Raw genomic sequence first — 15,702 nt, forward strand, 5'->3', positions numbered from 1 at the left:
TAAGGCCGAGCTGGAACTACATTTCTCGTGGTTGAAAGATTTGTGCAGCGGTATCCAGACATATAACGCCCCATCACACGGGGTGTCAACGCCTCTCGTTTACTTTTAAATGAAGTGATGTCAAGCATGGTGAAATTAATTCTAGAAATTAATTCTAAATAGAAGTTGAAGACTTTTCAAGCGCCAATGCAGCCGTCCTCCAGTCAGAACATCTTATGCAAATACCTTAGCGCAGACGCAAGCCAATCGAGTGCATGCAATACCAGAAAACTAATGTGATTGGCTGCAACTATGAGAAGAGACAGTAATTCCGATCCGATATCAATGTCGTTTTTTGCATTTTTTTTTTTTTTAAATCAATGTAGAATTTTCTATACTTCTGTGTAGGGATGTCAATTTTCAATCATTTCCATGATCGATCGTCATTTAAATTAACGATCAAATAATCGATTAGAATCGATAGAATCGATATATATATATATATATATATATATATATATATATACAGTACAGACCAAAAGTTTGGACACACCTTCTCATTCAAAGAGTTTTCTTTATGTTCATGACTATGAAAATTGTAGAGTCACACTGAAGGCATCAAGGGCTATTTGACCAAGAAGGAGAGTGATGGGGTGCTGCGCCAGATGACCTGGCCTCCAAGGTCACCGGACCTGAACCCAATCGAGATGGTTTAGGGGTGAGCTGGATCGCAGACATAAGGCAAAAGGGCCAACAAGTGCTAAGAATCTCTCGGGGAACTTCTTCAAGACTGTTGGAAGGCCATTTCAGGTGACTACCTCTTGAAGCTCATCAAGAGAATGCCAAGAGTGTGCAAAGCAGTAATCAAAGCAAAAGGTGGCTACTTTGAAGAACCTAGAATATGACATATTTTCAGTTGTTTCACACTTTTTTGTTATGTATATAATTCCATATATAATTCCACATGTGTTAATTCATAGTTTTGATGCCTTCAGTGTGAATCTACAATTTTCATAGTCATGAAAATAAAGAAAACTCTTTGAATGAGAAGGTGTGTATATAATGTATGTGTGTGTGTAAAATACATTTCTTTTAAATGTATAGCACAGTAATGAAGGCAGCAACATGTGGTAGATGGGACAGAACAAGAATCTTTCATTGTGCTAATGTATTATAATACGAAAGGGTATGGCTCCTATACAGCGTGCAGCGCGTAAACACAACCAGTGTGCAGAATGATGCACTTGAAGCAACACAGAGTCACAGCGTGTAGCATTACTTATAGAAATGTTCAAAACACCAAAGGAAGAGATATTGTTGTGTATTATATGTGTGCAATATTTTGAGCCTTTTCTGTTTTAAATCTCAGTTATTGTGTGCTCTTGAAGAGAGTTTCATTGTTTTGACTGTAGTAACTAGGGCTGGGATGATATGCTAATCTGCCAATTCCAATTAAATTCTGCCAATATAACTATTGCAATTCGTGACTTATCCAAATTGTCTATAAAATGATGTTTATTTCTGTAGATTTGAGGGAAAGATTAAAAACAAGGAGGTCTGGGAACGACTGAAGGGAACTGACAGCAGTGCGGGAAGGAAGTAATCACCAGAATGTAAGTTCTTTGAGAATGTGTGCATTGTTTATTACAAGTTGAGTTTTCATTTAAATGTGGCAATGTACACAGCTGGTCAAAAGTTTTAAATATATTTTAAAAGTTTAATTTATTTCTATAATGCACAGCTATATTTTCAGCATTAATTACTCCAGTCTTCAGTGTCACATAGATGATCGATGATTTACTGCTCAATAAATTTTTCTGATTATTATCAGTGTTGAAAACAGTTGTGCTGCCCAAAATTTGTCTACACTACAGTTACATTTTTTTGGGGGGGGGGGGGGGCGCAAATAGCAAGAATGCATAAAATTGAATACCAGTGGTAGAGAAGACTTTTGTAATTTTACAAAAGATTACCTTTTTTTCAATGTTTTGAACTTTGTGTTTTATAAAATAATCTTGAAGAAAAAATTCAACTTTCCAGAAATGCTAAGTTTTCTTCCCCATCATTTCTAATATGGGGTGCGTTTCCCTAAAACCAACTGTGGTCACAAGTTCCTTCGTTACCAATAGAGTTCAGAGGAACTAACAACCGTAGTAAGATAACTGCTGATGTGATTCACATCATTCATGTACGTCATGAGCAGATGTACACTTTGATCATAGCGGCAATAATGTGATTAGGTGCATGTAAATGCACTGATTTGTGATAATCAGCAATGTTTTCCGATCAGCAAATCAGCAACAGTAACTAAAGTAACTAAAAACCTTATTACTAAAAACTTTACTAAAGGTTACTAAAGTTACTAAGTTACTAAAACTTAATTTGAGCCTGAAATGGTTAACAATTTTCTCAAACTTGCGATGTGTTATAATAAAAACAATGAACATGACTACAATAATATGCTAAATGTTATTAAAAGATTCCAGTTTGCATGAAATCTGAGTGTCTGACTCTACACTAGAGGAACTCTTTTCTGAAGAAGATCAGGTGCTGAGAAGAAGCCTTGTTATTACAGCAAAACACTGCATCAATCCTCCTGTCCTTCCCTCAGAAGAGCCTGTCTTCTGCTGCTGGGGTAAGAAACACACTCTTCCTCTTCTCTATTAGCTGTCCTGCACCTGACTCTGCCTCCTCAGCACTGTCTGAAAGAGTCTTCTCCACAGTCAGTAATCAGAGATCACAGATTCTTCTGAGAAAGTCAGTATGCTCATTTTCTTAAAAACCTTTGTTTTTTCGGTTGGGACAAATAATACAGGAGAGATGCTAGAAATCTCTATATTGTTCATTTTTCATATCTTTCAATGTTTTTTTTTTTTTCGGAGAAGCTCAAGAATTATGGTTCTTTGGTAATTGCTTTATTGTTTAGGTTTATCCTCTGATAGTGAGCACAGAGCCCTGATCATGACATGCAAGAAAAAGAAAGAAATCATGTCCATGATTTACTAATTTGTTCCCTCGATGTACTAAAACGTGCACGATTACTTTTACATTTCATTGATTTGCTAAACCGTATGCACAATTTACTAATTCGTTCTCTTGATGTATAAATAGTGTACACGTTTTAGTACACTGGGACGTACTCATCACGTTCCAGCGACGTTCCACTATAACGTCGCCACGACGGATATGGGAATCACAAAGTTACGTCGCTGGAACGTTAAAGAATTATAGAATTTTAAAGGATTAATCGCCTATTTTCATTTGCTGCATCACGGAGGGCAAGTGCCCCCGTGTCACCAAGCTTGTCCCCCCTAAATTTGGAACTGTAAAATCACACCAAACAACTGCGCATTTGATCAGTCGTGGCGCCTTCGATAGGCTACAATGCAGCACGACGTATCACAATAATTCGACCTGATGTGACAGGCGGAACAAATGCGTGTCGCACTTGGTTCCAGTCGGTCGGCCCCCTTGGAGCGTCAGACGGTTACCGTTTCTGTCGGACGTGTCAGATTCGAGAACAGAGGAGCAGATGATACTGCACATGTGTGATTCAGCGTGAAGCAGACTGACTCACAGCTCGTCTGAACCGAACTGATTCTTTTGGTGATTTATTCTGAACTACTTCTGTGCTAGTGTTATGAGCGCTGGTAAACCGAAGACTTGAATGAAGGGCAGTCATCGCGAATGACATTGTCGAGCGCAAAAGAACCGGTGAATCATTTTTTTTTTTTTTCAACTGGTTTTATTTGATCAAATTGTCCGAAAGAACCGGTTCACTTGAGCACCTGCTCCTTTGCCCCTTAAATGCCCTTTTGTCAAAGCAAAATTTCCTCGATTTTTTTGTGTGATAACATTCCCTTTTATGAATGCCTGCCCACGTCCAATCATAATATTAGTACAATTTATTAGTAACAATTTAGCCATAAATAAAATGACCAACATGATGATCTCATGACCTCATCCGACCTGGACGATTCCTCACGAGCATTTTTTAATTGCTAAAGGACATTTTCAACACCGTGGCAGCTGGTAAGTGGTGTTTCATTCTCAGCGAAGTGATTCTGATGTTTATTTACTTATTATTATTTTACAAGAACGATGTGATGTGAGAACATGCAGATATGTTGTTTATATTGCTGTGTGTAGCCTGTAGTGTAGAAGTAACACTAGCGTGCTGTTTGAGGGAGAAAAGTTTCACAGGCATCGGAGGGTCTGGTCTTTTTTATGTTATTTTTTCTTTTTTCTTTTTTATGACTAAACTATTATTATATTACAGTACTTATTTATTTTTTTAACACATAGAGTGCCTAAAAAATAATTATCACAACACTGGTAAGGCTTATTCAGATTTTCTCATTCTCTGTATTATCATTATAAAAATAAAAACATATATATAATTATATTTTAAATGTGACGCAAATATATATTTTTTTCTACAATAGCAACAGTGTTTACCACAGCAAGACCACTTTAGCCTGTAAACTCAATAATATCTCACTGGAAATAAATGTAAAAATATCAATGTAAAAAAAAAGAGAAAAAAAGCATAATATACCTGACATCAAAGTGCAGTGTGAAGGATATGAATAACAAATGTAGCCTGTCATTTGTTTACATTGCAAAGGTGTTCGATTTTAGACAACAACTACAACAGTAATAAAAATATGAATCACTATATTCCAGTGTATCATTTTTTTAATGTTTTGAATCAATATTTAAGGTGGACTTATTAATTAGGTGCAAGAGTAATAGTGATGGTTAAAATAATAGATTAATGCTGAAATAGTAAATTGAGCCTTGTTCCTAGATGGACAGAGAGTGGAAAGTAATAGATCAAATGAGTAGATGGAGATAGAGGAAGAAAAAGAGGGAAATGCAGAGGCACAAGTGACAGAAAGAGAGCAGGGAAAGGCAAGCCAGGAGACAGAGGCTGGTGAGAAAGAGGAAAATAGAGGCAGTGTTTTCTATAGTTTTTACTATAACAGCTGTTCTTAATTATTCTGTAGAACAGAGAAGAAAAAGCCATCAGGTAGGGACAATTTAAGACATTTCAGTTTCTAATACCAGAGCTATTATTATTTTAAGCTTAAAATTGTCTTCTCTAGTGTTTCTTTTTCAAAACTGCATTAAAGCATTTGTAAAATATATTGCTGTATTGATATTTTGAGCAGCGCCATTTAAAGCCTTGTTCCATTTGCCCCTTTTATACTTTGACCACCTGCCCCTCCAAAGGTCTCTGCACGGCCCTGTTCAGAAGGACTGTCAGCCACATTAAAAAAAGTTAACCGCTTAAGTCACTTGTGGATTAATGCGTATTGGTGACACAGACCATTTAAAGCGCCAACCCTTTAAAGTTTGAGCATATTGTTTGCAAACTGCAATTGATTAATTAAAAACAAAGTAGTTGATATGCTGTGTTGTTTTTTGTTGTTTAGTAGCAGTAATATGCTGTTATTAGCCGTGTCCACTGTATTTTTTGTTGGTTTTCATGAGACCCCCCTTGAAATGACCAGGACCCCCCATTGCCCCCCCCAATCAAAATTGTCTGGAGCCGCCAATGACGAAACAAATACTAAGGGCAGTTTTGAAAAAAACAAAAGGATGTGAAAGAGCCCAATTCCGTACCATGGTGTTCAGGGCTCATGCTGAGAAAGGCGTCTCAAAACGGTTGTACACCGAATTTGCTTCTTTTTGCTCTTGTGCCGACAAATACATACAAAATATGTCAAAATACCCGCCTTGGAATGTATGCTCGAAAAAACTTTTTTTTCAGTTATTTGTCAGTTGTTTCTTAAGTGAAAGTAAACAGTTGAGGAAAAAGATCCGTTCATCATCTCTTAAAGTGACCGCGCCTAATTTAGCTACTAGCTGCTGTAATGTTAATCCAAGAAAATTAAGAAAAATCACTCACTCCCCTTGACTGCATTACTTTGTAGTTTTAACAAGAATTTATGCACAGTCAAACCAAAAATTATCCAGACTCCAGATATAATTTTTGATATACATATTTTAGTAGTAGGTACAGGACACTAATACATTTATGTAAGTGAGTATAAGCAAACTGTGACATATTATACCCAAATAATCTTCAAACAGTGAACTACTAGTGAAATAGATAGATATAAATGTTTTATCTATCTATCTATCTATCTATCTATCTATCTATATATAAAATTGGGAACAAAAATTATTAAGCACCTTATAAAGCACCATGCATTTTTTTTCTGAATTGCTAATGCAATCTTTTCACACCACAGTCTGAACAAAACTAAACATTGCATGGTAATTGGTCAACAAAGTATTGATAGTTGTGTAAATATTTTCATAATAACAGTTCTGTAGTTTTGGTTGATTGTAATCCATTACGTATACATTTCTGTCAAAGTTATGACATTATCAAGACGAATTTGTTCTGACACAGTTTAACTCTAAATTCTTGTAATATTTTATAACCATTTTAGAAGCAATAGCAAATAAACTGCAATAATGTGAAAAAATGTTCAATTCAATTCAAGTTTATTTGTATAGCGCTTTTTACAAAACAAATCGTTACAAAGCAACTTTACAGAAAATTATGTTTCTACAATATTTAGTAGTAGCTAGTAGTTTGTGCACATTTGACAGGATTTTAGAAAAAATAATAATAATACAAGACGTAGTCAGCTAGACGATGAACTATCAATATTATTAATTAAGTTATTATATGATTCAGTCACACATTTAGCAATAATTGTTAGTTCTGTTTGTTGATTCAGGGTTAGCATCATCTGAGGTCCTCTGAGGGTCAGCATCATCTCTTCTCAGGTGTTCTGGATCCAGACTGGAGCTTGTGTAAATCCTAGTTACCACGGGATGTAAATCCCGTGGCGAAACATAGAAACAAAATACAGACATCATTAGCATAGCTGCTGATCCAACAAAGTAAAATTAGTTTAACCCAAGCTAATGAATAAAAATGCACCTTTGATCAGATGCAACTACACTCACAATTAAAAAGATACATTATTTGAATGCTTGGCTAAAGAGATGTGTTTTTAATCTAGATTTAAACCGAGAGAGTGTGTCTGAACCCCGAACATTATCAGGAAGGCTATTCCAGAGTTTGGGAGCCAAATGTGAGAAAGCTCTACCTCCTTTAGTGGATTTTGCTATCCTAGGAACGACCAAAAGTCCAGCGTTTTGTGACCTTAGGGTGCGTGATGGGTTGTAACGTGGTAGAAGGCTAGTTAGGTACGCTGGAGCTAAACCATTTAGGGCCTTATAGGTAAGTAATGATAATTTGTATCTGATACGGAACTTAATAGGTAGCCAGTGCAGAGACTGTAAAATTGGGGTAATATGATCATATTTTCTTGACCTCGTAAGGACTCTAGCTGCTGCATTTTGGACTACCTGTAGCTTGTTTATTGACGAAGCAGGACAACCACCTAGAAGTGCATTACAATAGTCCAGTCTAGAGGTCATGAATGCATGAACTAGCTTTTCTGCATCAGAAACAGATAACATGTTTCGTAGCTTGGCAATGTTTCTAAGATGGAAGAATGCAGTTTTTGTAACATTGGAAATATGATTTTCAAAAGACAAATTGCTGTCTAATATAACACCCAGATTTGTGACTGTAGAGGAAGTAACAGTACATCCGTCTAGTTGCATATTGTAATCTACAAGATTCTGTGTAGTGTTTTTTGGTCCAATAATTAGTATCTCTGTCTTATCCGAATTTAATTGGAGAAAATTATTTGTCATCCAATCTTTTACATTTTTAACACACTCTGTTAGCTTAGATAATTGGGAAGTTTCATCTGGTCTCGTTGAGATATATAGCTGAGTATCATCAGCATAACAGTGGAAGCTAATTCCGTATTTTCTAATAATATTACCAAGGGGCAACATGTATATTGAAAATAGAAGGGGACCTAGGACGGATCCTTGTGGCACTCCATATTTTACTGATGATAAATGAGATGACTCCCCATTTAAGTAAACAAAATGGTAGCGATCGGACAGGTAGGATCTAAACCATCTTAGAGCCTGACCTTGAATACCTGTATAGTTTTGTAATCGATCTATGAGTATGTCATGATCTATGGTGTCGAACGCAGCACTAAGATCAAGTAAGACTAGAAAGGTGTCTGAATAAATTTTGGTTTGATTGTATATTTAATTTTTACATTGAATAGTTGCTACTGTCACTCCTCTTCTCAAGAAGCCTTCACTGGACCACACTGTTCTAAAAAAATTTCGTCCAATTTCTGTTTTGCCTTTTATTTCAAAAGTTTTAGAGAAAATTGTGCTGAATCAACTTCAACACTTTTTGACCAGTAATTCTATTTATGAGGTTTTTCAATCTGGTTTTAAATCTGCTCACAGCACTGAGTCCGCCCTTTTGAGGGTGTTAAATGATATCTACCTCTCCACTGATTCCGGGGACTCTGTGGTTCTTATTCTTTTAGATTTATCAGCCGCTTTTGATACCATAGACCACTCCATACTATTATCTAGATTAGAGTCTTGGGTAGGTCTAAAAGCAAATGCTCTGAAATGGTTTCAGTCATACCTATCTGACAGAAGGTTTTTAGTGAAACTGGGAAATTTTTTCTCTTCCCCTGCTCCTCTGACCTGTGGCCTTCCACAAGGCTCTATTTTAGCTCCCTCTCTATTCTCTCTGTACATGCTGCCTCTGGGTTCTATCCTAAGAAAACATGGTGTGTCTTTTCATTTCTATGCAGATGACACTCAAATCTATCTTCCAGTTAAGAAAAACAACTCCACTGCGATCACTTCTCTTCTCCAATGTTTAGAGGAGGTGAAATTATGGCTAGCCCAAAATTTCCTCTTCTTAAACGAGGCTAAGACCGAGGTAATTCTTTTCGGTCCTAATGACAACTCTCAGTGTATAAGCCCTGAGCTAGATAGTTTATCCGTTTTTAGATCCTCACGGGTGAAGAACCTAGGTATTACTATTGACCAACACTTAAAATTTGATAGACATATCTCTTCTGTTATTGGATCCAGTTTCTATCAGCTTCGTTTACTGTCTAAAATTAAAAACTTTCTCACTCCAAAAACTCTAGAAATGGCTGTTCATGCATTTGTTACATCGCGTCTAGATTACTGCAATTCTTTATATTGCGGTATATCTAAATCTCAAATTGCACGACTTCAGCTAGTCCAAAATGCTGCAGCCAGACTTCTTTTAAACTGTCGTAAACATGAACACATAACCCCAATTCTCAGATACCTTCACTGGTTGCCAATTTCTCAGAGAATAGACTTTAAAATTCTCCTCTTCATTTATAAATCCCTTCATAACAAAGCTCCTGTCTATTTATCTGAACTTCTTCATCCTTATACTCCATCAAGAAACCTACGTTCCTGTGACCAGGCTCTGTTGGTGGTCCCTCGTGTTAGGCTAAAGCGTAGAGGGGAGCGTGCATTTGCAGTGGCTGGGCCACGACTCTGGAATACCCTGCCTTTAGAGATCAGACTGGCCCCTTCCTTGTCTATTTTTAAATCCTTGCTAAAAACTTTTTTATTTTCCTTAGTGTACTGACTACTGTGTTTACTGTCTACATTTTGAAATGGGTGGTTTTAAATTTTTGTCTGGTATATTTTATTTTTTATTTATTTATTTATTTATTTATTTATTTTTTTTTATGTATGTGTAATATTCTTGCTCTTATGTAAAGCACTTTGGTCAGCCAGGAGGCTGTTGTAAATGCGCTATACAAATAAATTGAACTTGAACTTGAACTTGAACTTGAATACTATCCATGCTATACAAAATACAAAATATGCTATTTTACATTTAATTATTCGGTTTCTGTACCTGGACACCTACAAACTTGAAAAAAAACAAAACATAAACATTGTGTAAATAGCAAAAATAAATAAAAATTAATGAACATACAAATTAAAAAAATTCAAACAGGGCCCACTGGTACAACCTTCAGTGGGGCCCCGCAAACCCCAGCTACGATCCTGGCTGTGGGTGTTGAATACTGTGACCAAACACCAATAACACTTGTTATTTTGGAAAGTAATGCCATAAAATAATTGTTAATTTACAATGTTACTTTACAATGTTACAATTGTTAAGTGTTTCTGTGTTCTTCATACTCAAGAAAAAGAAGGCGAAGGCTTCTGTTTCTTAATCTTAAGACATAATAGAATAACTCTTCAAAAAATAAAACTTGTTACTTTCAATGAAAGTCAATAATAAAAAAAATACTTTTGAAAGGAATTTTAATGACTGTTATTTATCATAATTCGTGTAGGTCATAAATTCAAATCCTAATAATCATGAAAAGGTCTTAAAAAGTCTTAAATTTGACTGATTAAACCCTGCAGAAACCCTGTTTCAAGCTCCACCTGCCACCTGAGTACCGGATTCACCCCACTTTCCATGTCTCACTCCTCAAATCTTACCATCCTTCTGTTTCTCCCTCCACAGAGCCTGGCGTAGCCGAAGCCCCCCTTCCTCTCCTCCTTGATGACAGAGCTGCCTACGAGGTTCATGACACCCTGGACTCTTGGCGGCGTGGTGGACAACTTGAGTATCTAGTGGACTGGGAAGTATATGGTCCAGAGAAATGCTCATGGAATGCTCAAGGGCCAACGCAATGACCTACAAGACGCCTTCCACTCCAATCACCCCGAAAGACCGGCTCCAGGAGGAAGAGGACGTCCACCACGTCGTCGGGGTCCTCGACCCTCAGGAACAGGCTGTGGGGAGGGGGATACTGTAACAGACATGCCAGGTTCCATCACCAACCAATCACAGCGCACTCCCTCACCTGAGTACTAATCACTCCCACCTGCTTGTCATCCAGCAGCAATCACCAGTCCACATAAATACCACACACGCGCACCCAGTCAGCGTCTGGTCTCGTTTGCAACGAGGTCTAACCTGCATGCTTACTCTAAATACTAACAATCTCTCTACTTACCTCTCTCCAGTGATCTCCAGTGTCTCCAAGTCTCCATCGTGTGCGTGTGTGTGTGTCCACTACCTCCAGCGTCTTGAACTCTACTCCAACGGATCCCATCATCACTACCACCAGCACCAACACAGTCTCACTCCCTACTCGTCAAATGTCTGATGCATGGTCAAGGGATCTGGCGTCACTTTTTTGACGCACTGGGTATACCTTTGACGTCTTTTTTCAACGTGGGGGGTAGTCCGATAGACTTCTATGGAACTAAACAGCGTTGAAATTTGACGTCTTGTTTCAGCACACCACAACCCATTGTCTGCCTCGTATGGATCTAGACTACAATAAATAAAAATAAAAAGGAATAGGTTACAAAAAATGATCTATGCCAAGGTGAGTCAAATGGCATCCCCCAGATAATTTTGTCTGGCCCTCCAACTGTTTTTTTGATGTTCAAAAAGCCTCGCAATCTGATATCAAAGCGCCCGCAAAAGTTTAGCGCGTTCATCAGCGGTGAGTTTAACAACGCTCACCTGCGGGGAAAACGGCATTCAGAGGTGAGTTTGATCAAAGCAACGCTCGACTGCAGGTAAAACAGCATTAAAAGGTGAGTTTAACAACGCTCCAAGGCGCGTGCAAGTAAGCAGTTTAAGCGTTTTCTTATCATAGGTAGGACACCGCTTGAACTATAGCATGCTGGATAACGTATTTTTAACGGAGGTTTGTTGATTTTAATAAATACATATAAATGCTACGATTGTGTTCAATTAATCTTTATTATTATTATTATTATTATTATTATTATTATTATTATTATTATTATTATTATTATTAAATCCTCTAAATTAATAACGCTGACGTCACCGTATGGGCGATCCCAAGGTCCATTGCGATTTTCCACTCGGTAAGTAAAGTAATGTTAGAAGGCTTAATTAATAAAGATTGATACTATTCTTACATTTACACCAAAACTATTGAATCAGGACAAGAAGTTGTGTTGTGAACTTTACATTTTTTAAGGTGGCCATGTCTTATGACGATAAATAATGGAAAACATTCTAAAAAAAATGGCTTTCTGTACCAAATGTGCAGGCTAGCAAAGTTAGCTAATTGAATTCAAGTTAATTTTTTGTCGCATATATCCATGTAAGGTACAATCATAAGGGAATGTAAGATTTTCATAATGAGACATAACGTAAGTGTTACAGCAGCTATAATGTATTTCTGTGTGGGATTCTTCTTGTGGTTGTATGTCGTTGCTCTTTCTTTGCCCAGTGTTTTGTGCCCATTTATACACATTAAAATGATCACAGGGAAAAGGAAATAAACCAGTTAAAGAAATATTTTTCCTTGTTAGTACACAAGTAGAATTAATAACTTATAAAACATATAAAAAAATGGCACTGATTATCAGCCAAACTGGCATTTTGAATGGTTGGTATCAATATCAGCCATGATTGTAAAGATCAGTCCATCCCTTTTGAGCTATTGTATTGTGAGTTTTCAGGCAACACCCAGCCCTACAGTATTCTGGCCTAATACTATAAGCACCCACAGACCTCCCCACCACATCCCAAACCATGGGCAAACTTGACCAACATTTTCTCAAGTTCTTAAACCTTTCAGTTTTTCAGTATATATGTATTTGTATGTAGCATGATCTTCAAATCTGAATGTATTATCTTTCCCTTTTCTCAACAGGTCCCCCTTGTTCCTTCATCATTTATTTTAAAACTTCAGTTTCATTACAAAGCAAAAACAAAGGCACTTTTAAGAGCCATGTTTGTCTATTTAATTGTTGTTAGTCCGTCTAGTTCTCTGTTGTTCTTGCTCATTTGCTCTTCCCCCTATCCCTTTAGTGTTGTTTTGTTTGTCCTTGTTCGTCATGAGTGACCATTCCAATTTCGAACAGGTCCTTAATGAGCTTGATGAGCTTGTTGAGCATTCTGAATTAAATTATGAACTCCAGACCTTGGATGATTTCATTAATAAGATGTCGGGAGAACAGGATGCAGCACCATCCACCAGCCATCAACCTGTCAGGTGGTTGAAGAGAGACAGTGATGGAAATGTTGTCTATGACAGACCAAGGTCATCCCGAAACCAAACGGGTCAGTTTTATTTTTCAGTTATATTACTTAAAGGAATACTCCTGTGATTTTTCACATATATCTAAAATGGAGGTGTAGATTGTTTTACCTCTTGGGATTTAATACATGAATCAGTCATGTGTCTGGTATGAGAGATGCAGTTTTTATTACATACTCACCAAAGTGGTATAGACAACGTAATTGGGCTAATAAAAGTTTGTATCATTGTGTGGAATAAAATGAGCTTGTCAAAATCTTTGGAATTGTAATGCTGTAAAGGTTGATTTGGGTTTTATTTTCTGCTACAGCTAGTCACAGCTACAGTCGTAAGGCTGGTTCTCATCCTAGAATGTTGGACAGCAGCGTTGACATAACAAACTACTGTCCTCCTGACACTGTTGGTATGTTCTTTTTTTGTCGCTATTAGTTCGTTTTGTTTACAGATTCTAATAATTAGAATGTAAATTACATGTTTTTGCAACAGGATAACCGACAACATCCATGTTACATACTTTTTAAATATGATGTACTATTTTAACAGAGACTTTCCTTGAAGAGCTAAACCACTCACAGGGTGATGACTTGGATGATCAGGAAACGGCACCAGCACCACCACGAGCCTCTTCAGACTGGTCTACTCGAAAAAGTCTCCTCTCAGAGAGGTGGGAGAAAGAAAGAGCCTGTCTGGTGAATACCATGGTAGCACAACAAAATGTGACAACTCAGATCTGCCAACAATGTGGCAACAGTCCAGCTGCTGTCCGTTGTCATGACTGCAGACCACAACCATTTTTCTGTGCTGATTGTGATGTCAGTATACACCGAAACCACATATTCCACAACAGGGATGCAACAATAGCTGGATTCTTTCAGCCATTGCCTCCAACAACCTGTGTCGTGGAGAGGGCTCTTTCCCTGTGTGGTAAGCTGTATTTCTTTTTTTTCTTTCTTTTTTTTGAGTGTCCCATTTAGAGCTACACAATTAATGCAATAACAATTGCAATATGATCCAACGCAACTGCCTAATGGTAAAATCTGCAAATAATCATGCATAGGTACATTTGTGACATTTGACTTTTATATTCACGTCATCCTTCCTGACTGTGCAACTTCTGGTTGGTGGGTCTGCGTAATGCGTGAAAGGTTGGCGAACTTCAGTCAGTCAGTGGGTGTTAGTCTTGTACACTGGCTGTGCTTACCTATCAGAGGTGGCACAAATTAAAGAGACATTTGGAATATTGAACTAAATCAAATCATTCACATTCAAAAATCGTATTGGAAATGGTAATCGCTTTATCTGTCAGAAAAAGCGCAATTCTATATTGTGCAGCCCTAGTCCCATTCTCAGTTTATTTCAATAACTTTACAGTATAATAGGCCTCTCAGGAATCTTTTGAGTACTTTCTCTGAAACACACTTAACGACCTTTATCTTTAAAGCTTTTCAAAGCTTTTCAAATCATTTATTTAAAAAAATAATTACAGAATACTTCCGAGTTAGTACATAGGACAATGCCTATCTTTAATCCCTGCATATGATGTGTCTTTCAGTGTGTATTGTGCCATTGGAGATGCCCAAAAAAATATGTAGTTGTTCTCCAGGATCGTTGAGTGTCAACACAGGAAAAGTTGTTGCTGTGGTTACAATGAATGGTAAGAATAAGATGAACTTAAGGGGACATTCCAGATCAAGCGGCTGTAGTGTACATATCACATTTTGGGCAAAGTGCCCATAGGGACCTGGGTTGGACTTTAACCTGATTCCATCCCATAGGGCTCTCCCACTCGCTTCCTGACACTTTCCATTATCCTATTTGAATAAAAAAAAAAAACTGCTAATGTATTTCTATTCAAACGTTCCCTATAGTGGTCTGCGCTGGGCAGGATTTTCAGTCCTGCACCCCCACCCCCCCCCCCCCCATTCCTGCAATATTCAGTCCCGTTCTGCAATGTGTTGTTTTAGTCCCGCTCCCACCCACATCGATAACCGTATGTGCATCTCCCGCCTGTGAAGGACCACAGTTTTGCATTATATAACGAAAAATGCATTTGACAACTGAGAAAGACTGCCAGATGTCTGATTTTAAGTTTCTTGGTTCTGACTGTACTACATGGGTGATTATAATGTAAGCTACTTTTCTTTAGAAATTCAAGAACATCACAACAGTCTTTTGTGTCGGGACATGCGGGAGGGACCTCTAGTTCCCAATGAATTTGTCAGAGTTGTGCATAATACAATGTGTTCTTGATTTTTCCAGGACGATATGATCTCAGTATGCCTGAGATGAAATGCGAGGCATGCAAAGCCACATGGAGCCCTGGAGTGGATGACTTAGTCCGTAATGACTACTGGCCTGCTACCCTTCACTTTTCCACAGTGTACTCTACAGATGTGTTTTATTCATATGAAGAGTTGAAGATGGAAGCACCAGGACTGTCATGACAAGCATTTTTAAGAATGCTTGATCAATGAACTCTCCGCTTTGGCCGTGTGAGTATTAGTGGTGGGAATCACTAACAACTAGTACTTGTATTAACGTGTATTGTAGAATGACTATGGTGACATTATCAACACATTGATTATTATAATTGGAGCATGTTGATGATATCAAAACACTGTGATTTAGCTATACACGATACATTGATAGAACATCATCTAATATTCAAAATTTGTGTAAAAACTACCGCTCTGTAAAA

At 37.5% G+C, this 15,702-nt stretch overlaps 1 protein-coding gene across 1 annotated transcript; it reads left to right on the plus strand.

Moving 5' to 3' along the window:
- Positions 1-12,599: 12,599 nt before the first annotated feature.
- Positions 12,600-15,490, plus strand: LOC127933949 (uncharacterized). Its single transcript, XM_052531095.1, has 5 exons — positions 12,600-13,027; positions 13,315-13,407; positions 13,548-13,928; positions 14,557-14,658; positions 15,264-15,490. Exons 1-5 carry the CDS (start codon positions 12,802-12,804, stop codon positions 15,446-15,448), a joined length of 987 nt encoding a protein of 328 aa, XP_052387055.1. The 5' UTR covers positions 12,600-12,801; the 3' UTR covers positions 15,449-15,490.
- The last annotated feature ends 212 nt before the right edge of the window (positions 15,491-15,702 follow it).

Source organism: Carassius gibelio, chromosome A18 (assembly GCF_023724105.1).
Source record: "Carassius gibelio isolate Cgi1373 ecotype wild population from Czech Republic chromosome A18, carGib1.2-hapl.c, whole genome shotgun sequence".
NCBI classification, from domain to species: domain Eukaryota; kingdom Metazoa; phylum Chordata; class Actinopteri; order Cypriniformes; family Cyprinidae; genus Carassius; species Carassius gibelio.

Coding starts and splice junctions, on each gene's coding strand:
- LOC127933949 (XM_052531095.1), top strand. CDS start 12,802: ATGAGTGACCATTCCAATTTCGAACAGGTCCTTAATGAGCTTGATGAG. Junction 13,929..14,556: donor GAGGGCTCTTTCCCTGTGTG/GTAAGCTGTATT, acceptor TGTGTCTTTCAG/TGTGTATTGTGCCATTGGAG. Junction 14,659..15,263: donor TGCTGTGGTTACAATGAATG/GTAAGAATAAGA, acceptor TGATTTTTCCAG/GACGATATGATCTCAGTATG.